Below are 20,276 nucleotides of genomic sequence, written 5' to 3' on the forward strand. Positions count from 1 at the left end.
ATATACCTTCCCGTACTTCTGGGAAGATTTATCTAAGCGCATCACTTCGCAGTGTCTGAAAGTGTCTGCCGTCTGGCATGGTCTGGCGGCGTCGGCCCGGGGGCGTCTGGCGGCGGGGCAAAGCAGCTGCCGGATCGATCATAGCTGGTTGGTTGTGGGTGGGTGTGCCGGTCGGCCCAGCGACCCTGTTGTGGAGATGACGGAGCAGATAGGCTCCCGCCGACCCCAGTGGCGGCCACAGAGACGATCGGTATTTACCGAGCGGGCCTTTGTGATGCGTCCACTAGCAAATCACTGGTGAGGTCCGGTGAGGTCCAGAGGGCCGGCCGCCGGGCTGCAGGGTGTGCTGGAGTACCCGGTGATGGATCGCGGTATGAGTTTGGCGAGTTTCCATCTGGCCAATGTTTGACTGGAGGGTTCGGCGAGGAAAGTAGGCATGGTATGCCTGATAGAAGGTTCGCCGGAGATAATTTACGATGCGCCCAGCGAGTCGAATGGCACTGTATTTTCCTGGCGCGTGGGTATGCCGTTTTGCATTCCTCTGGTCCGCCGGTGGCATAGATTACAGCAGCGCCGGGCAGTGCTGTGCTCGCGGATGAGTGACACCCCATTTCCCCGGCGTCTGGGGGCGGCGACCCTGGCCGTCGTGCTCGGCCGAGTCTGACGGTCAGCTCAGCTCCCCTCGGGACGGTCCAGACGCGGCGGCAGCTCAGCGGGCGGCGCCGACAGGAGCCACGCTTCACCTGCTACCCTCCGGGGCGGATGTCAGTCGCTCCCTCCCCGGCCGGTCCCCATCACACGGCCAGGTGGCGGACGACAGAGGATGACGAGTCCTAATCCGACCGGCAGGTGGTTTACGACTCATAGACGCCTCGGAAAACACGGCGGAACTGACGAGAAACAGCCCTACCAAGTTACCAACTGAACCCTGACCGCATAGCTCGCCATGGGAAGCTGCAAGCGAAGTCCCAGTGCTCAATAGACGGCAATCAGACCAGTGCAAGTAGGAAATGGGCCGATGAATGGTCTCATTCCATCATCCCTGCACCTCATCTCTCGATCCTTTACGCCCATCTCTCGGCACACAGTGGTGAGGTAGTGACCGTGACGCCGACCAGGGCTGGGGTGACCGGTCGGCCGCCGCCCACACCGACACCTATTGATCGGCACTCGGGGCACGCACGCGCCCTGGACGGGCCCAGCCGCCGCCCCTGCAGACGACGGCAGACCGGCGGCACCGGCGCACGGCGGCCCGTATTGATCAGTCTGACCCTGACCCGCTCCCCGGCTCCTGACACACTCCCGGCTCCCGGTCTCCTAGCCCGCCGGTCCCGAGTAATGAGATTTATTACTGGGGAAGGGTGGGCTGTATTGGTCATCGGCGTGAGAAACACTCGGGGTTCGCAAATGCAGCTAGAAACCTAATAATGACTGAAGCACATGAGTTGTAATGCAATAATGCATGACTGCGCGGGCCGCGGAGTGTAGACTTACCTTCCTCCGGGCCGGGCGTTTTCTCTGTGTGCGGCGCCGTCCCTTTGGCCGGCGCTTGCCTGGCGTCCCATGTGGCCGGGTGCACGGTGCCATCGGCACAGATGCGCACGTGCGCCAGGTCGGTGACCAGCCAGCAGGCGTGCCGGTCCTGGCTCCACGCACTGTGCGCCGCCTGCGCGCACTGGTGGCACACGGCCCACGCCTGCTCCTCACTAATGGGCGCACTAAACGCCTCCAGGATGGCCTGCAGCGAGACCACGGCCGTCGGGTCGGTAGCGGCCGACGGCGCGCCCACGCCCTCACCAGTCATCTCCTCGGACATCGTCACAGCGAGCGAGCACACCGCGGCTCCGCGCCGGCCACGGGACACACTCAGACCCGCGCGGCGTCCACACTCACCCTCCCTCGCACGGTCCGACCACCGACTGCCGGCTCAGCGCAGAGCGGCCGCCGCGCGCGGAGCTCCGTGCCGCCACGGACATCTGGCGGCGGCCGACGGAACTACAGAGGACCGAATGAAATCGGAGTATCGTCCAAAATATGGGCTGTGACGCAGCCAAAGCAGGAGACACCGTATGGGAACACCGACATAAACAAAAATATGCAACGACAGCGCATATGTGTATTGCGCACCGTTCCGATTGCGTTAAGAGCTTGAGGACGCTTGGTGCACACTGGAAGTTATAATTGTGTGATATAATAAGAAAATGCCAGGTAAATAATTCCTTATAGGTAACAGGCCGTTGTGTCGGTTGAAAGTGTAATTTGTGTGACTAAAGATTCGCGTTGCTATTCTACAGCAGTAAAGTCCACGTAGCGTGCTTTAACGTGCGTAATTGCACGTTTTCGGCATTACCCCAGCCAGCCATACTTTCATTTGCAGGCCCATAACTTTTCAACGTGCCGTATAAATTTAAAATAGGCAGCACACTTATGCAAAGACATGCTGAAGATTACTTGACCGAATTGGCCAGACAAACGGTAGCATAATGAGTAAGAAATGCAGCTTCAAAGGCGCATGTAGTACAAGGAACGCGTACCTTGAAAACGCTCTTGGCGCCCTCACAGCCGAAGTATTCCAAATGACGACTCGTAACAAACATGCGATAATTGTAGTCACTTAAGCTTCAGAGCATCACTGACAGGTGGCATCCATGTCTTACGGTTTTCGAAATATCTCGAATTTCGGCTTTGCCCCAACTCCGGCATTGCCCTAACTTCCCCTATACGAACACAGCTCTATCGCCTATCCGTGCTTCTATCCTCAGGATACTGAAATCCTTCTCCTCCACTCCGCAATCCCCCTCCGGGCTGGACAGGCAACTTTATCTCATGTGGGCTGCTCCCTTGGAGCGGCACCGCTGCTCCCGAGGGAGCGCACCCCGTAGCCGGGTGCAGTGAGTGCCTTGGGGCTGGGTGGCCTGTCCTCTGGACGGGCTCAGCCCCGGCGACTCACTAGGGTGCCTGCCCAGACCAATGTCTCCCCCTAATTCCTATCATCCTTCCGGCTCTGCAATGGTCTTGTCGACCGAAAGGGCCTAACCCAACAAAACAAACAAACAAACAAACAAACAGTTCTATGAACTTCTCGACATTTTTGTGCTTGAAGGCCACTTTAAATGACAACTCCCTTTTTATACTCATCCGCATTTAAAACAAGTTTGAACTTACAAACGTTTAATCGACCGAGCAAGATAGTGCTTGGTAGGTAACTTAATATTATGATTAAATAAAGACAATGACGGATACAGGACAATAAACGCTAAAAGGCGACGAACGGATGTAGGTACTGCAAGACTAGAAGACCGACCGACAGAGTGGTCAGGCGGACCAAAGGACCGAAGGCCGTAGACGGACAGACGGACAGATCAGACGGATTTGTAGTCGCAAGATCGTCCATAACAGTCGTCCCGATCACAACAAACACTTTCGCTCGCCCAGTTGTGCCGCTTATCTAGATAGAGGTCCAGAAGACTAGCGCGGTACAGAGCGGGAATACCTAACATGTTTTCTTATAACATCGCATTTAACTGGGGGACTCGGATAGGTATGAGACAAAGGCCGGTGGCACGCAAAGGGCGACGTTCTAGAGTGTTTCGCTGCTACGTTTGTTACGTGTGTATAGGGCACAAGGCAATTGAGAATATGCGTAAAAAAGTTACAAAAAAAAATGTGATAAGGTATTCAAGCTAAGCTATTGAGCGTCCTGTGGGACACCATCATGAATGTTTGTCATTTGAAAAAGCGAAAGTGTTCACAAAACAATAACGGTCATAAGTACATAACATTACATATAATATGCTGTATTGGAATAATTTAATATATTTCCCTCAATGTCCATTCATTGCTTATCTACACGTGGAAATATGACAAAATAAACATCCATCCTCTTTTAGACCTTGTCACCATCAAACAGCCTAGTTGTAGCCTATATAGTTGTAGGTACCTACATGAGGCAACTATCCTCTTTGTCATATCGGGCCTAAGAGGTCGCCAGTGTCGACAGGGCTTGGGGCAGAGTGGCCAAAATGCATACCTAGGCTTATTTAAAGTTTTGCCAATATCTCCTATGAACATCTTAGGAAAGGAGATGTGCTATGAATGAAAGGCAATTTAACCCGCGCCCCGTTGGGCTCTGCCGAGCAACGCGCCCTGTTGGGGGGGGGGGGGGCAATTTGGCCCCCCCCCTAAGATCTCGAGAACCACGCAACCTAGCGACAAGCGACAAACGGTGTTGGATAGCCCTTTCAGGGAACTACTTTGTGACCCAATTTTATTGACCTAGGTCAAATCGATGACGTCACAGGTCAGGTCAAAGGTCGGATTTTCACCGTTTACAGGCATTTCAAGAAATGCGTTGTAAAATCGAGTAAAATGCATTTCATTGAAAATTATCGATGGAGAAATGTTCTTCAAACACATATTTTGCTATTTGAGTTCACTAATACCAGGTCAGGTCACAGAGGTCAGGTCACTTGGGGGTCACAACATGAAAGTGTCGTGTGATGCATGTTTTATGGTCCATTTTACATGACAAATGCGCTTATGTGGGTCAGGCAGCCTTTGGGGCCAGCTTGGGTTACGTTTTGGTTAAGGTCAGGTCAAGGTCAGGTCAAGGTCAGGTCAAATTAGGTCAAATTTCAAAGTTGATATTTTTGCATAAAATGGGTATCGAATTGATGCAGCTCGTCACGGGGAGTTCAATGGTGGTCTTTGTTTTGCCCTACGTGGTCTAGAATCGCTAAAAATTGAATTCAAAAATTTGACGTCATCATTTTTTAACAGTTTTTTCGCTATAACTTGGCCAAAAAACGAGATATCGATCTGAAATTTGGTATGTATATAGAAGAGCGCAGGGACTATCACATATAATCCGGTTTTTCGAAATTCGGAAAATCATTGGATTTTTTTTAGTTTTTATTTTAAAAAAATCAATTTTTGAATTTTTGGGGGTCAAAACCAAAACTTTTGAAAATCCGAGATAGCAGTTATGTAGCGCCACTTTTTGTTTACTAGACTATATAAAGAACTTTGAAATTGCTTGATAACTGTAGATTTGGTGAGCGTTTCATGATTGCATGTTTTTTGCTCATTTTTGCTCGAACATGACCTCAGTTTGACCTCAATAACTCCTGACCTAAGGTGACCTAAGACTTGAAATTTTGTGTGAAGGTGTCAAATTGATGCCCGGGAAGGTACTGAAAATTTGGTGGCGCTGCGCGCCGCCGTTTTCTTACTATTCAGGAAAAACCACAGGGGGGCCAAATTGGCTCCCCCGCCCCCCCCCCCCTCCAACGGGGCGAGGGTTAATGAGGATCATATTAATTTCATGCAAAATCTTCCCAGGTTTAGAAATGATGTGTCGGTATCGAACAAAGCGTTAGGGTGGCCACTTTGTTCCGGTCTCCCTAACTCAATCTCACAGTTCCCGCTCTGAGCGCTTTCTGTGTCATGCGGCACAGCATAGTGACAGGCGTTTACCACTAGCGCCATCTATGAACATGAATATTAAATCATGCAGTTAGGTATAGTGCCGCGCAGCGTTTGCTGACCGATATCGTCATGTTGCATGGATAATTGCACTGTGCAATATGCATTGCACTTTTTCTCGTTATTAGACGAACTTTCATTGAAAAGGTGTACCTAATCGCTTAGTGTGTTTCAGTGAAGTAGTCTGTCATAGGTAGGTAGATTATCACGGTCCTAGCGTCGGAAAAACAGGAGATGCAATTATCTAGGCAGGGGCGGATCCAGGAATTTTCGGGAGGGGGGGGGCGGCAAGTCAAAATAGGGGGCGACCTGGCAAATTTTCATTTCTGGGGTTGGTGCATTGCGCCCAGGGTATATTGACTTACTTATTAAGTCAATAGTCAAATTATAACTGACTTGCTGGCTTGCAAATATTTCTTTATTTTAATTTTTAAAGGTAATTAACTACACGGCAGTGAAATACCAAAATAGTGCAGTAAAATAGGATTGGCATTTGGCAATGATCGGTTGCGCCGCATTGCGCAATCTTTGCGCAAAAGAATTTATGCAATTGCAGAATATACTGATTGCAGACACAAAAGTGCAGCTTGGGCCGTGGTAGATAGATGGGGCCGTGCCACTGTTATAGATACTAAAGCAACATGAAGTCCTAAGGCATTGGCTTCGGCAGTGCATACTTGTGTAGCCACGTCTCAACTCAAGAACGTCACAACTGTCTTTTCTCAGTGAATATAAAACAAACCGTAATCTTACCTAACCTAACCCTACTCAAGATTCTTCAAGATAACTCTACCTACAAGCTGCAACCTACCAACCTACCAAGCTACAACTCACAGGCCACAACCTACAATAACTGGTGGCGGGTGGTGATCATTTCAATCATTTATTATACATGCCAGTGCTGGAAATTAGGCCGCTTTCTGGTCCTGGCGTTTTATTCTCCGGGCGAGTTAATCACGTCCAGCGTTAAGCCTTTCGGGACCCACTCAGGGTCGCGGTTGTTTTCACCGATCGCCCAAGTCGAGATGCAAAGTTAATAGTCACACAAAGCTTATTTAGGGCCAGCCAAACCAGCCTAGTCTGGAGTTACTGTTAACCCACGCCCCGCTGGCAGGGGACAGAATCTGCCCCCTCCCGTTTTTCGCCAATAACTTCTAAACGCGGTACGCCAGTGACATCAAACTTTCAGTAGTTACCTACCTTATCATATCATAAAATGAATGTGATTGCGTATGACTGTTAGATGGATGGATGCTGGTCATCGTCATCGTCATGCGTTTTAGCAAACATCACCAGGGGCAGGCAAGGCCATTCTTTTGCAACTGTGATTGTGTCGCATGAATATATGAATATATATGATACATCAATTTGACACGTTCCCTGAAAATTTGAGCGAAATCCGTTGGAAATTTTTTGAGAAATTAATGTTTTAGTGACGTCATGTTCGCCATTTTCGCCTAAAAAACAGCAAAATTTCAAACGCCGCTAACATCTTCATTTGTAAAGGAATCAAGACGTAACAAAGAAGGTTATACGTGATTCTACTTTGTCTATCAAATGGCCATCTTGGTTTTTTGAAAATTTTGGATTTGGGCCCAATTTTTTTCAAAAAACTGACTTGGGAAAATAATTATAAAATCCAAAATTTTGAGCGTATCGAAACAATCGGAATATATGTCCGAGAAGTGGTCTATGTGCACCTACATACCAATTTCTAGAATAATCGGTTAAAAAATGTGGGAGTTATTCCAAATTTTAGGACGTCACGACACATAAAAATTTTGAAAAATGATTTTTTTGAAGTTCTAGACCTCGAACGGAAACAAAAATAGCACCATTCGATTTGCCGTGAAAAACTGCATCAGATAGACATCTTCTTAGGCCCTAACAACCAACTTTAAAATTTGACCTCACTTGGCCTGACCTTGACCTGACCTCGACCTGAAATTCATCCAGAGGTGGTCCATATCACTTATGGAGTGTGCCAGTGCCTATTGAATTATATGAGTAAAATGACCCATAAAGCATGTGTCGCACATGCCCTTTTCTATACCGTAAAGTGGGGCTATTTGAGACAGTGGGGCTATTTGAGACAGTATTTAAAATCGCTATAAAATGAAGTTCGTTTGATTTATGTGTGATATTTTTGCTGAGGGAGGTGTGGAACCGAGCAGTAAATCGCCTGAGCAAAAAAATTAAGCATAAATTTTAAGTGGTTTTTATTTTATAGCATTTTTAAATACTTGATGTATTGAATGGTCGGTTTTGCCATGATCAAATAATTAAATATGGTGATGAAATTGACCAGTAACATGGCAGTAAGATGTATTTTTAAATAACAAAATGAGGCCGAAATATAGAACACTGCACGGCCATATTTCGTAAATATTTATATTTATATTATTATATTTTTGTAAATATTTATATTTACAGCAGTTCTATATTTCGGCCTCATTTTGTTATTTAAAAATACATCTTACTGCCATGTTACTGGTCAATTTCATCACCATATTTAATTTTTAAATACTGTCTCAAATAGCCCCACTGTCTCAAATAGCCCCACCTTACAGTATTTTCTTTTGGTGACCTGACCTGACCTGACCTTGAACTTGACCTTTGAATGACATTGCATGCAACGAATATTGTCTTGGTAGTCTAAGAACACGTTTTGGGCAATCAGTCCATTCTTCTGCAACTACGGTGCAAGGCCGATACTGTACCTGTAGAAACTTGCATTTTGTACCCTTGACCTGACCTCTGACCTACTTAAGCAAAAAAATTTGGGCTCTTAAGATCCGCCTTGTTGAGAACTTCCGATTGCCGTTTTCCCCGTCTTTCTACGACCATCGGTTCGGAAGTTAGACGGGGGCAGAATCTGCCCCCCCCCCCCCCCAGCAGGGCGCGTATGGCTGAATAGCCCAGTGGGGCGCGGGTGAAATGTATGCATATAGATGAAAGAAAAAGGTTTTGCAGAATCGATTAATTTCGAAGTCGTATATTCAGAGGCCCCAAATAAACTTTGTGTGAATATCAACTTTGTATTTCGAATGGGCCGAGTGGCGAAAACAACCGCGACCCTGAGTGGGTCCCGAAAGGCTAAGCGCTAGACGGGGCTAACCCAGCCGGAGAATAAAATGCCGCGACCAGAAAGCGGCCTCATTTCCAGCACTGTACAATTACATGACGCTTCTAAATTTCAGAAATTCTGACAAGAAGTGGCTCCAGTTAAACTGTCTCTGCTTTTAGTATCCCCAGTGCAGTGGCAGTTGGCTGCCTGAAGCACTGAAAGAGGCCTCTGATCTGAACCAAAATTATCATAACGTAACCTAACATAACCTAACATAACCTAACATAACCTAACATAACCTAATCCTAACATAACCCAACCCAACCTAACATAACCTAATCAACCACCTACTGAACACTTGAGGCTGAGCTTCTATGGCTGGTACAGGGTGACAGGTACCTAAGTTAATGGAACAGAGTGCTTTGCCAGTCCACAGCAAAGACCAACTGCTACCTGTTAGACTCTACAGTCTACACCTCTGAGCTGCATAATGTGCCACTCTGTGGCTGCTAGTATCTTTCGCCCGGAGACTGGAGTGACAGAAAGAGGTGGAGGTTGACATCAGTGGTCTGTCAGTGTCCCTTCCTGTCACTAATCTCATCTGTCTCCATTCCCTCTATATTCTGCAGTTGATTCAGGTTGTCAAGTGTTTTGGAAGCCATAGTTATAAGAGCAGCAGAGCATTCTGAACAGACCAGTAGCCAATACATGGGATATTAGGTCATGACTTTTTGTGCAACATAAATTGACATGGCCCAATGTCAAGCATCTGATAGTGACACTTCAGCATCTGATTTTCAGCATCTGACACAAGATAAAGCAAATGAAAAAGGCAGTAAGCTAAGGTAGAATTAGCTCATTGCAGCGTGGTTTGTGTTTTCACAGAGGTGTTTGAGGCAAGATACCTTTAAGCACTTTTGAGGAACTTCAGTTAACTACAATAGTGTTTTGTACAACATCAAAGGCACTACCAAGTACCAGCAATCTGTAGTTATGGCATGTAAAAGAGAGGCGCTGGGATGCATTGCTGGAGTGCAGGAGGTTATTTCCTACCTGTCTGGCGAGACAAGCTCAGAAGATACATCAAATGCCATGGATGATGACACAGGTGAGTGGATCATTTATTGGAAAAAGTTTAAAGTGTATATGATGCATATACACAGCACATCTTATTCAAAGGAAAATAATTTCTCTTCTCTAACAACACTCACATGCCCACGCCACAGGCTGGCCGGACAGCGACCCGGCGTCCTGGGGCTGGGGCGAGGAGGAGGCCATGGGCACATCGCCCACTGCCGAGCAGACTCCAGCGGGCGCCGGGGCCGCCACCGACCCCGACTGGCTGGACGCGGCCGCCGTGGCCGTCTCCCCGCTCGGAGATGTGCTGGCGGTGGCCACCGACCAGCGCGTGGTGCTGCTCAATGGTACGTCGTGGCTGTGGGAGTTGGAATTTTAGTGGCTGGTAAGTGTGAGCTGTGAGTGGTGCTAACCTGTGTCACGACAGTGTTCTGATGGTAACACATAAAGGCAGGGGGCCGAGGGCAATCGTTACCTATGTCCCCTTCTAACTCGGATCCTGGTTCACGTAGCGAGAAACGTTAAACGGTATCCAAAAAGTCGTCATAAAACACCGAACACGGGGAAAGTACTTAGCTATTTTGTAGAACAGGTCAAAGCTCAGGTCGCCAGAGGTCTTTAAAGCTCAAATTATCAAATTTTGAGCTTCTTGGACGCATTGTTCTGGTAACTTGGGAACTAGTGTTGATTGTCAACTTTCCAGACGAAACGTTGGAACGTTCTATAGTTTTTTCTCTGCTGTTTTTTTTAATATTTTTGGTGCCCGACTCGGGCTTTTGTCGTTAGTAGCACACATTAATACTGGGTTAGTACACTATATACACGGCGGTGGTACGGATCGTTTTCGGCACCCGCTACGTGGGACAGCCTTGACCGCACGCTTCCTGTCACGTGCCTCAGGTGGCACCGCACTGGTGCGCACGCTGGGGCTATCCCGATTTCTCGGGCCCGGCAGGTCAGAGGGCTGCTCCGGGACATGAAGCGAGGCCGTGCCCTCGGGACATGTCACCGGACCGAATGATCTGTTTAAAGGCGGATCAGGCCCGTGTACCTGAGGCCGGTGGCGCTGGTTGGCACAGCGGTAATCCCCACGACCGAGCGAACACTCCCCAGTTGCTGCCATCTCCTGGGTAGGAGCCGGCCGAGGAAAACGCTGCCAGAGGTCAGTTCTGATCCAAGGACCTCCCACACCGAACGTGAACGCACTTGCCAACTGCGCCACAAGGGTGTTTTTTTCTCTGCTGTTGTGTCTTCAACTTTGCTCTCAGGCAAACGCTATAGCTCACTTTCTTTCCCCCTCCCTTCCCAGGTCAGTGGGACTCGGAGAGCTCCCAGTCGCGGTTCACCGTCTCCGCTCGGCTGGAGGCGCCCGAGGCAGTGCCGGTGACGTCACTGCTCTGTCTGCCGCTAGCGTCCAATCAGCGCAGCTCGTCGGGCGCCGCCGACTGGACGTGTCTGGTGGTGGGGCAGCAGTCCGGACACCTCGTCTTCTATACAGAGGTAGGAAATGCTCTCAGCAGTCGGGCTTGGGACACCTCGCCTTCTACGCAGAGTCATTTACATAAGGTGCAGAAGATCCTGAATTTTGGTGCTAGGGTCGTCTCCGGAGCGCGGGTTTCTGAACATATTTCACCGGTGTTGAGAGCCCTCAGCTGGCATGACATTGCTGATCTTGTCGTCCACCGTGACTGCTCCACTGTGTTCAGGGCGCTGAGTGACCCTTGCGCTCCGGAGGCGATCCGCTCCTTATTCACTCGGCGAGCCGCTGTGTCGCAGCGCTCAACGCGGGCAACGTGTGCCGGTGTACTGGAGCTGCCGGCTTACCGGCTGTCTATGTCGCGCCGGGCCTTGTCGTACCGAGCGGCCTCGTCCTGGAATCGCCTGCCGCCTGCCGCCACCGGGTCTCGAACTAGAGCGGAGTTTTTACGACTTTTAAACTCGACATGTGACTAGCGTTTTGGTATTTTAGTACAATGTGTATGCGTGTGTGTGCTTGTGTTTTATATGTTTTTACTATTGTCATTGACTAGAAGCTTACACTAATCCATCATTGGAATGCTTCGCTAATACAATATACATGAGGGGATAGCCACACACCTAACTAACAGTCAGGATGTCGACTGACACCTCCCCTCTATCCCCTCCCCGACTATCCCCCTTCCTCCCCAGGATGGTTCGCTGATGTTCCGTCAGTGTCTTACACCCCTCCCCTCCCTCCCCCAGGACGGTTCGCTATTGTTTTGCCAGTGGCTGGTCCCACTCCTCACCACCAGCGACTGTCATCCCTCCCCTTCACCAGGGATTGACACCCACCTTCTCCCCCAGGACGGGTCGCTGCTGTTCCGCCAGCGACTGCACGAGTCGTCGGTACTCAGTGTCTCCTGCAGCAGTCGTCAGGTGTCTCCGACTGTGGAGGACGAGCTGACGGTGGTGTTCGAGGACGCTGTGGTGATGCTGGACGGGTTCAGCCTGTACCAGACGCTGAGGGCCTGCAGGAACCAGCTGGCCAGAGGTCAGAGCAAAGGGGGATGGGAAGGGCGACAATTTTTGTGGTTAGTCAGCCGTCAGGGAGGCGAGGCGTCTGCATTTTAATTTGTTGGTTCAATTCCTTCAAAGCGTCATTAGGAATAATGAATACGAGTTACTAGGCATGTTTCAGTATTGTCTCAGGTCCTGGCACCAGTCCCACCATCCTTAGTGCTCCCTATGGCCCCTGAGGCCCTCACTCTTCCAAATGCTCCCTCTGTTGCCTTGCGCCTTGCCCTGTTGCCGCGCTCTTCCCTCTGTCCTATGACGTGCAGCCTGGGGTCTCTATTGCTCCCTCCGTCTCCTGACGCCCATTGTCTGCACTCTGCGGTGTTCTCTCAATCCTCTGTCACCCGTCCCTCAGTCCCCAGTATTTCCTCTCCCCTGACGCCCTGCCCCCTGTTTCCGCAGTGCGCGCGGGCGGCGGTGGCGGCCTGGAGGTGCCGCCTCTGGCCCGCTCCAAGTGGGAGCTGCGTCTCCAGCAGCGCCTGGAGACGGCGGAGAACGTGGGTTTCCGCTCCACGGCGCTGTTTGACCACCTGCTGCAGCAGTCGCTGCACCGGCCCGGGGGTACGGTCAGCAGTGGCACAGTGCCGGCCGGATCACTGCTGGTCACCACAGGTCAGTAAAGGGACTGTGAGCTTACTGCTGGTCACCACCAGGTCAGTGGGGGGTCACTGGTAATTACCAATAGTCCGCATGTTAGTTGGGGTCTTGCTGGTGATTATAGGTCACCAAAGATCGTATCACTGCAGCTGGTCACCAACAGGTCGGTGGGGTCTTTTCTGGTCAGTATCAGGGTCTCTGCTAGTAATCACAGATCAGACAGGACTCGGTGAGCTCATTGCTGATCATCCTAAGTCAAATCATCGTTGGCCACTTCAGAGGGCTAGTGAGACATGGCGGTGAAATTATTCCCTTTTTTGTCATAGTACTGTCGGTGTTGTACCGTCTCAACGATACGGCAGCAGCTGATCTCCGTTCGCCGCTTTGTGCCGAGTGTTACGCTGCCGTGGCCTTGTTTGTGCTCGTCACTCTGTGCCGGGTGTAACGCTGACCCGGCCGCCCGCTGTTCCAGGCCAGTGTCCGTTCGTGGGCTTCTTCCACGCGGCGGAGGGCGTTGAGCAGGCCCGCCTCGACCAGGTGTTCCGCGGAGTGGCTTCCAAGGTCAAGGACACCGTCTTCTCCACGCTCGGGTAGGTCAGGGCGGGGTCACATTAATGTTTTTTTTTGGGGGTGGGGTGGGGGAGGGTACTGTGTAGCTGCATTGCGTGACAGCCTGGCCAGAGCTGTGCAGTGCTTCTGCCAGTGCCGCTTGGCAGGGTGAGGGGAGGGAAGGGAGGGGGTGGCTGCTGAGGTCATATCGGGATCATATTTTCTATAATAGTTGTCACCCCTAAGTAGGTATAGACTTGGTCCTGGCTGGTGATTTGAGGTAACAGTAGTCATTGTGCCTTATGTGATGGTTGTCAGAGAGATGCACAACGGATGAATCGATAAATGGTAAGAAGTGTAGGAATCATGTGTGTTGATCTATAACTATTTTTTTGCACACTTTAGTTGAGTAACTTTCGAAACATAAAGGGAGCGGGAAAGTCTAGGCATCCATCTCAACAAATTTACTCACGGAATCTCATCTCGAGGTAAATATCTCAGGTGCCGAACAAAAAGACAAGTCATGTCGAGTTGTGATGTACATACATTTGCTGATTTGCTGACGATACGTTTGCTGATTCCAGGAGTTTCTGGTCGGGCGGCCCGAACCAGAAGGACCCTTCCAAGGATCGGCCGGAGCTGGAGCCTGGAAAACCAATCGACTGCAAGTGGGTGACGGACGGTGGGATGAGTTGTGTGATTTGGTACAATTGTACAGCTTCCGCTGACAGTTGAAAATCGTAGGCTGTCACCGGTGGCTGAGGGATGGAACTCTTTATTTGGTGATACGATGTGAATTAAAGGGATATGAGTGGAGTTTGATGCGTGCCATTGGTTTGTAGCATAGTGGTGTTATGAGGTTATCGGTGGAGCCAACAAATAACTAAATGAAAATGGTAAAAAAAAAATGTTGGCTCCACCGATAATCTCATAACACTTAATATGTCCTTACATAATCAGCAACTGTTTGTAGCATAGCTCCTGGTAACGTAATGCATCACATCTCAGATCGGCTTAACATTGCGTTGATCAGCTCAGCATTCCCCTCCGCCCGGCAGGTTCGGTTTACCGGACGTACAGCGCCAGGGTCAGGTGATGGCGCTGTCACGTGACCGTCAGCTGAGCGCCGTCACCGACAGTTTCGGCCGCGTCACGCTGATCGATAACCACGCGGGCGTGGCGCTGCGCATGTGGAAAGGTGGGCCGCCTCCCACTCAGCTCGAATGGGAACTAACCAACGAACGAACGAATGATGAAAAGATGAATTAATAAATGAATGAATGAATGAATGAATGAATGCACGAAAGGCTGGTATTGAACCCCGTACAAATTGTCGAAATCGTCTGTAAGAGGTTGGGAAAATCGATTTCGTTTTGTGCCAGGCTGCCGTCGTATCCTCATTTTCCAATCAGGACACTGCCGCCCTTATGCGCCGCGAGGAGGGTCTCGTCACACCCCTGTCCGTCTCCAGGATACCGAGACGCCGAGTGCGGCTGGCTGGAGGTGCGTGAGCCGCGCCCCTCGGGCCGCCGCTCCGGGTCCAGCTCCAGCTCCAGCTCCGGGTCTGGCTCCGGATCCAGCCGCCGGACCCGGTTCCTGGCGCTGTACGCGCCCCGCCGCGGCCTGCTGGAGGTGTGGTCGGCGATCGGGGGGCCCAAGGTGGCCGCATTCAACGTCTCCAAACACGGCAGGTTAGAGCTGAACCGGTCGAGCTGGTATGGGTGGTATTGTTTTGGATCCTACCTATGTGATTTACATTAAGATGAACCTGCTAGGAGGCTTCATTATCATTTCAATATTACTTTATGGACAATTTAATTTTGTGTTGTTTTTTAGACGACCTTTCTCTATATTTTATACAAGTCACTTTTCATGTAAGTTTTCACTAATCTATCTGGCCTGGTCTGTCTACCTTTCGGCCGTTCGGTTCAACATGACACATCTGTCCCTTTGGCCGTTCGGTTCACCGCAAGCAACATCGTCCATTGCCCGCAGACTGGGTGTTGACTTGTATAACACCTCCCCGTGTCCACAGACTGGTGAACTTATCCCCCTTCTCCACAGACTGGTGAACTTATCCCGCCTGTCCACAGACTGGTGAACTTATCGCGCCTGTCCACAGACTGGTGAACTTATCCCGCCTGTCCACAGACTGGTGAACTTATCGCGCCTGTCCACAGACTGGTGAACTTATCCCGCCTGCCCGCAGACTGGTGAACGTGGCGCACGGCCTGGTGGGCGTCACGGACCAGGAGGGCGGCGCCCGGAAGGCGCCCAAGCTGCTGCAGTGTGTGTTCCTATCGTCAGACGGACGGCTGTTCACGCTCAACGTGCCGTTCCACCTAGCTCTCAGGTGGGAGTTCGCGACCGAGAAAGGAGCCGATGGTCGCAATGATCAGAAGGATGAACGCTAGAGATCTATATACTGCCTGTAAGAGTGGGCGAAATTTAGTGATGTGCACAGTGTAGTCGCGGTTGTGTAGTCGCGGTTTGTCATTGTTTCTCAACTCGGTAGGTTCAAGGTTGAGTTGTGATGATGTTTTGATAGCGATAAACATAAAATTCTTCTATTATTGTTAATCCTGTCGTCATGCTTTTAGACTGAATTTGCCACTGAATGCACCCGCCATTAGAAATGTTGTACAATGTCTAAATATCCCGGCTTCTGTTCTCGTTTCCACCCCTCTACTCCTCCCCGCTCTCTCCCACAGTGAGCGCAGCAGTCGTCGCGCCCACGGCCAGCACCTGCTGCGCGAACTGCGCACCCAACTGCGCGCGCCGCCGCCGGACGCAGCCGGCTACCTGCGCAGTCAGCTGAGCGCGCTGCGCACGGCCGGCGCGCGCCAGCAGGCGCTGGAGGCGGTGCTGTCCTGCCGTCGACTGACCAGCGCTGATATGGAGGCTGCTGTGGACGCCGTGCTGGATGCCTACACGGGCCACGGTAGGAGAACGGGTACCAATGGGATGAGGAGTGGGGTGCTGGTTTAAAAAAGAATGGAAGCCCTTGCATGTTTCCTGTTATAGCTGATGACGAAATTCGTGAGCTTATGTAACAGAACCTTGTAAAACGTGTAAATATGACGTTTTTTACACACTGGTATCCCTATCTACACTTGACATTTCTAAACTACCTTTTTGGAGAAAGCTCAGCACCTGCACCTGCGTTCACGCCCTGCCGTGTTCTTCACCATGCCCTAACCCACCCCGCCGTAGCGCCGTCTGCCCCCAAAGTCATACCGTGTTTAACTCTCCCGGTGCCGTCTTCCCCAGAACCTTCCGCGCTGAGCCACGAGTGTCAGTCGCTGCTGCAGACCGCGATGGCCTACCGACGCCTGCTGAGTGCTTACGACGTGCTGGAGCGCCTGGAGGCGGCGCCTCCGCCCTACCAGCAGCCAGAGGAGGATCTTAGCACGACGGTAAAGGCGGTGACTGACAGGTGGTGGCCCTGATATCATCTGTCAGTCACCGCCCATGTCGCCGTGCTTGTTTTCGTCGCACGGGGGAGACTTCAAGCACGGCGGTATGGGCGGCGACAGATAGACGGTCAGACGGACCACGCCTTCCAGCGGTAGACGCTGATGGGGCTTCGGCCTCACCGCGGTGTGGCGAACGCTGTAGAAAACCAAACGGGCTCCATCTGCATCACTGATGGCGGTCGCCGCGGGCCGCCGCCCGTGCGCCGCTGTCGCGCAGCTGCACCAACTCCGACCAGCGACATCGGACACCATCATCAAATCAATTCGTCAATCACCGTGTCAACCAACATTTGCGGGCCGGGCATACGTGTCGCACGTTCCGGCCCGCGTTGCTAAATGAACCAGACGCCTGCCGCCAGGGTTGGCAAGGGCCAAAACTGTTTTTTTTTTGTCGGTGGTTTTTACCTACTGCTTCCCCCAGAACCTGTCGGAGCTGCTTTATCCATCTACATGTGGGGTGCTGAGCCCTGACTGCGTCCCCAGGACCTGTCTCAGTTGCTGGTCTCTTACGGCGCACTGCCTGCCCCAGGACCAGCTGTTGAAGCTGCCATATCTGTCGACTGTTGAGTGCTGAACCCTGACTGCGCCGTCTCCAGGACCTATCTGGACAGCTCAGACCAGCTGCTGGTCTCTGACAGCCCACCGCCTCCACAGGATCTGTCCGAGCTACTGCGCCTGTCCCCGACGCGGACCGCCGAACTGGTATCCCGGCTCGACCCGGCTCCCTCGCCGACCTCCGAAGGTGACGGCGAGCCCCGCGCGCGTGTGACGTTTGCGGCTGAGCGGCGCGCCGGCCCCGCGGCGTTCCTGGCCTGCCTGGAGGTGACGGCGCCGCACGGACAGGCAGCGGTCTCCGTGAAGAAGAGTCTGACGGAAGAGGAGCGGCGGCAGCTCGGTGAGTCGTGGGTTGGAGAATAGAGAGGGCTGCGACTGAGTGAGAAGACGAAAGAGTTAAACAGAGATGGCCTGCATGGGGCTGACAGCATAATCAACTTCGATATTAACTTTAGGTTGCGCTGAAAGTTCTGATAGCCCATCTTAGCCGACTGAAGTTCTTAAGTCAGCATATCTAAAAAGGAACTCATTAGATAATGAAAATGATTATTGAAAGTTTCTTGTTAAGTAGCCTGCACTCGCAGTCCAAGTTGGATGCTGATACCACTTTTAGCACGACACTTTGGCTGAAGTTATTAGCGTGTAGGCGTAGAGCAGCCCCGCTGACCGTCCCTGTTCTACCTCCAGCTGCCCTGCTGTTCGGCGCGTGTCTCTCGCTACCGGAGGCGCCGGATGAATGGCGCGCGGCCGTGCTGCGCTGCGGCGTGCCGGCTGCGCAGCTACTGCGCCTGCTGGCTGACTGCTGGCTGGAGAGCGGCGCGCCGCTCCGACCGCAGCACCTGGTGGGACTGGCTGCTCTGCTGACCACTGTGGCGGCCCAGACTGGTGAGCAGGGACGGGACACCGACCGCGTGGACCGGAGGGGATTGGGTGATAAGATCGAGGAGGGGTCAGGGAGGCGCCAGGATATTGGCAGATTAGGGACGAGATATGCAGCTGGGAAGAATATCGGTGTTATCCAAAGTTTATTATTGTAAGCAACATATTAGATGGTCATTTTGTCCGTTAATTGTCGGTTTAAATGATTGACAAAATAACTAAGCCCTATATATTGACAATCGCCGACACTCCACAAACACAGTAGTGGCTGTTCCGTGTCGTAAGTCACGAAGTAAAAACAATGCGATACGTATGTAGATGGGCATAAAAGAAACATACGCTCACGTCATTCACCACTTTCACACAGATCTTAGGCCTGTCCCCCCGCGGAGTCCCTATTACGCTGCGACTTAATGTAACGCTGGAAACGAGCCGGGTCAATTAGTTCGATGACAGCCGGTGGAAGTTCGTTTAAAAGAGATGTTGCGCGATATAAAAAGGAGCGTTGCCCGGCTGCTGAGCGAGTAAAAGGAGGTCTAAAATGCCGGTCCTGTCGAGTGCTACGGTCACATCGTTGTTGGCGCGATTCACCGAAAGTCACAAACAGAGATGAAATGTCGGCCGGCTCGTCATAACAATTGCCTTATGGGCCACAGCCATTGCTGATATCTCGTACATACGTCGAGGACAGAGCAGTCCAAGGTCCTCTCGCGCGCGAGACACGTGATCGTACTTTCTGAGGCCAGTGATCACCCTGGTAGCAAAGTTGATCACGCTGAGCAGCCGTGAGTCGTTTTTTGCGGTACCACCGCCATATGCAGAAATACAGTATCTCACGCGCGAGAGGACCAGACCGTCGACAACAGTTCGCAGTACACCCCGCGGGAGGAGATTCCTCAGATGGCGGAGCAGGAGGCCAATACAACGACGGATCACGTCACCAACGTGTGCGTCCCAGCTAAGGTGGCGATCGAAGATCAAGCCCAAGTTTTTTACTGTCTGGCTCTCCTGAACGGTCTCCCCACCGACCCGTACGCTGACAGGGGATAGGTCACGTGTGTTCTGCCGGGTACCAAGGACGATGATTTCAGTTTTGGATGCGTTGAGCTTTAGACCATGGGCATGGAACCATGTAGACAGGGTGCAAAGTGTGAGTTCCATGCGTTGGATAAGGGAAGGAAGGTTGCGTTTGGTGTCGGATATAAGGATTTGGGTGTCGTCAGCGTACTGGGTCACATGAGCGTCCGGCGCGTGCAGGCTGAGGTCGTTGGCGTATATGGTGAAGAGGAGAGGACCGAGGGCAGATCCCTGGAACACTCCCATGGCATTAGGGAGAGGATCTGAGACCACTCTGTCACCAGAGGGAGATGTGATTGAAACGGATTGGGTGTGACCGGAGAGATAGGAGGCGAACCAGGCTGGGTGAATGTTGTACTGCTGGAGCTTGGTAAGGAGCTTGGTAAGGAGCCCCTAAGGGCTAAGACCCCCTGCTCGCCCCCCCCCCCCCCCCCCCCACCGCACTCACTGTGTGTGTCCGCTGGCCACAGCGCTGACCCTCAGTGGACCAGCCAGGCAGTCCTGTAACCTGCTATCCATCCCCCTCTCTCCATCGCTGGGTGTTACCGACCCAGCGCTGTGACTCTGCGGACCCGCCGGGCAGTCCTGTGAGGCTGCAACCCGTTATTTCTTTCGTCCCCCGTCCCCTGACCCAGCGCTGTGACCCTCAGCGGACCAGCCCGGCAGTCCCTCCGCCGGCACCGGCTCGTCGCTCTGGCAGGAGGTGCAGGAACAGATAGCTGAGGCGCCGGCTCTGCGGCGTGCTCTGGCCCTGGCCACCGTCTGCAGAGCAGTGGCTATCAAAATGGAGGAGCAACGCTACGCCGCCGCACTGGAAAAGGTGGGTGTAGTGTCGTATGAACTCGACGCGGCCGGCGGCCGGCGTCGAGCCGGCCGCGTGGGGAAGCCGGCGACCGACCTGCCCCGCGGCGGTCACATGGGCAAGGTGACGCCGGCTGGCCGTGGCCCGGCCGGGGGAGAGCTGGTGGAGCGCCGGTCAG

The 20,276-nt window shown here is 52.0% G+C and overlaps 2 protein-coding genes across 7 annotated transcripts in view; one reads left to right on the forward strand and one right to left on the reverse strand.

The window, feature by feature from the left end:
* LOC122381004 (protein spire-like) overlaps positions 1-1,942 on the reverse strand; it is a 99,972-nt gene extending 98,030 nt beyond the window's left edge. For 3 of the 4 annotated variants that reach the window (XM_043364664.1, XM_043364663.1, XM_043364662.1), the window contains exon 1: positions 1,495-1,933. In XM_043364664.1, the coding sequence (XP_043220599.1) occupies positions 1,495-1,816 (322 nt within the window). In that variant the 5' untranslated portion in view covers positions 1,817-1,933. Of the gene's footprint in view, positions 1-1,494 lie in introns of all 4 variants that reach the window. The other variant, XM_043364667.1, reaches the window with a different exon arrangement.
* A 4,086-nt stretch (positions 1,943-6,028) lies between these two features.
* LOC122381005 (rab3 GTPase-activating protein non-catalytic subunit-like) overlaps positions 6,029-20,276 on the forward strand; it is a 28,328-nt gene continuing 14,080 nt past the window's right edge. The window contains exons 1-16 of one of the 3 annotated variants that reach the window (XM_043364671.1): positions 6,029-6,064; positions 9,353-9,659; positions 9,778-9,975; positions 10,938-11,128; positions 11,954-12,140; positions 12,566-12,775; positions 13,233-13,350; positions 13,894-13,977; positions 14,368-14,507; positions 14,781-15,000; positions 15,519-15,662; positions 16,021-16,250; positions 16,580-16,725; positions 17,440-17,680; positions 18,028-18,225; positions 19,947-20,116. In XM_043364671.1, coding sequence (XP_043220606.1) covers positions 9,545-9,659; positions 9,778-9,975; positions 10,938-11,128; positions 11,954-12,140; positions 12,566-12,775; positions 13,233-13,350; positions 13,894-13,977; positions 14,368-14,507; positions 14,781-15,000; positions 15,519-15,662; positions 16,021-16,250; positions 16,580-16,725; positions 17,440-17,680; positions 18,028-18,225; positions 19,947-20,116 — 2,592 coding nt within the window. In that variant the 5' untranslated portion in view covers positions 6,029-6,064; positions 9,353-9,544. Of the gene's footprint in view, positions 6,082-9,086; positions 9,660-9,777; positions 9,976-10,937; positions 11,129-11,953; positions 12,141-12,565; positions 12,776-13,232; positions 13,351-13,893; positions 13,978-14,367; positions 14,508-14,780; positions 15,001-15,518; positions 15,663-16,020; positions 16,251-16,579; positions 16,726-17,439; positions 17,681-18,027; positions 18,226-19,946; positions 20,117-20,276 lie in introns of those variants that run through there. The other 2 variants (XM_043364670.1, XM_043364669.1) reach the window with 2 other exon arrangements.

Source organism: Amphibalanus amphitrite, unplaced genomic scaffold (genome assembly GCF_019059575.1).
Source record: "Amphibalanus amphitrite isolate SeventyFive unplaced genomic scaffold, NRLGWU_Aamphi_draft 000111F_arrow, whole genome shotgun sequence".
Taxonomy (NCBI): domain Eukaryota; kingdom Metazoa; phylum Arthropoda; class Thecostraca; order Balanomorpha; family Balanidae; genus Amphibalanus; species Amphibalanus amphitrite.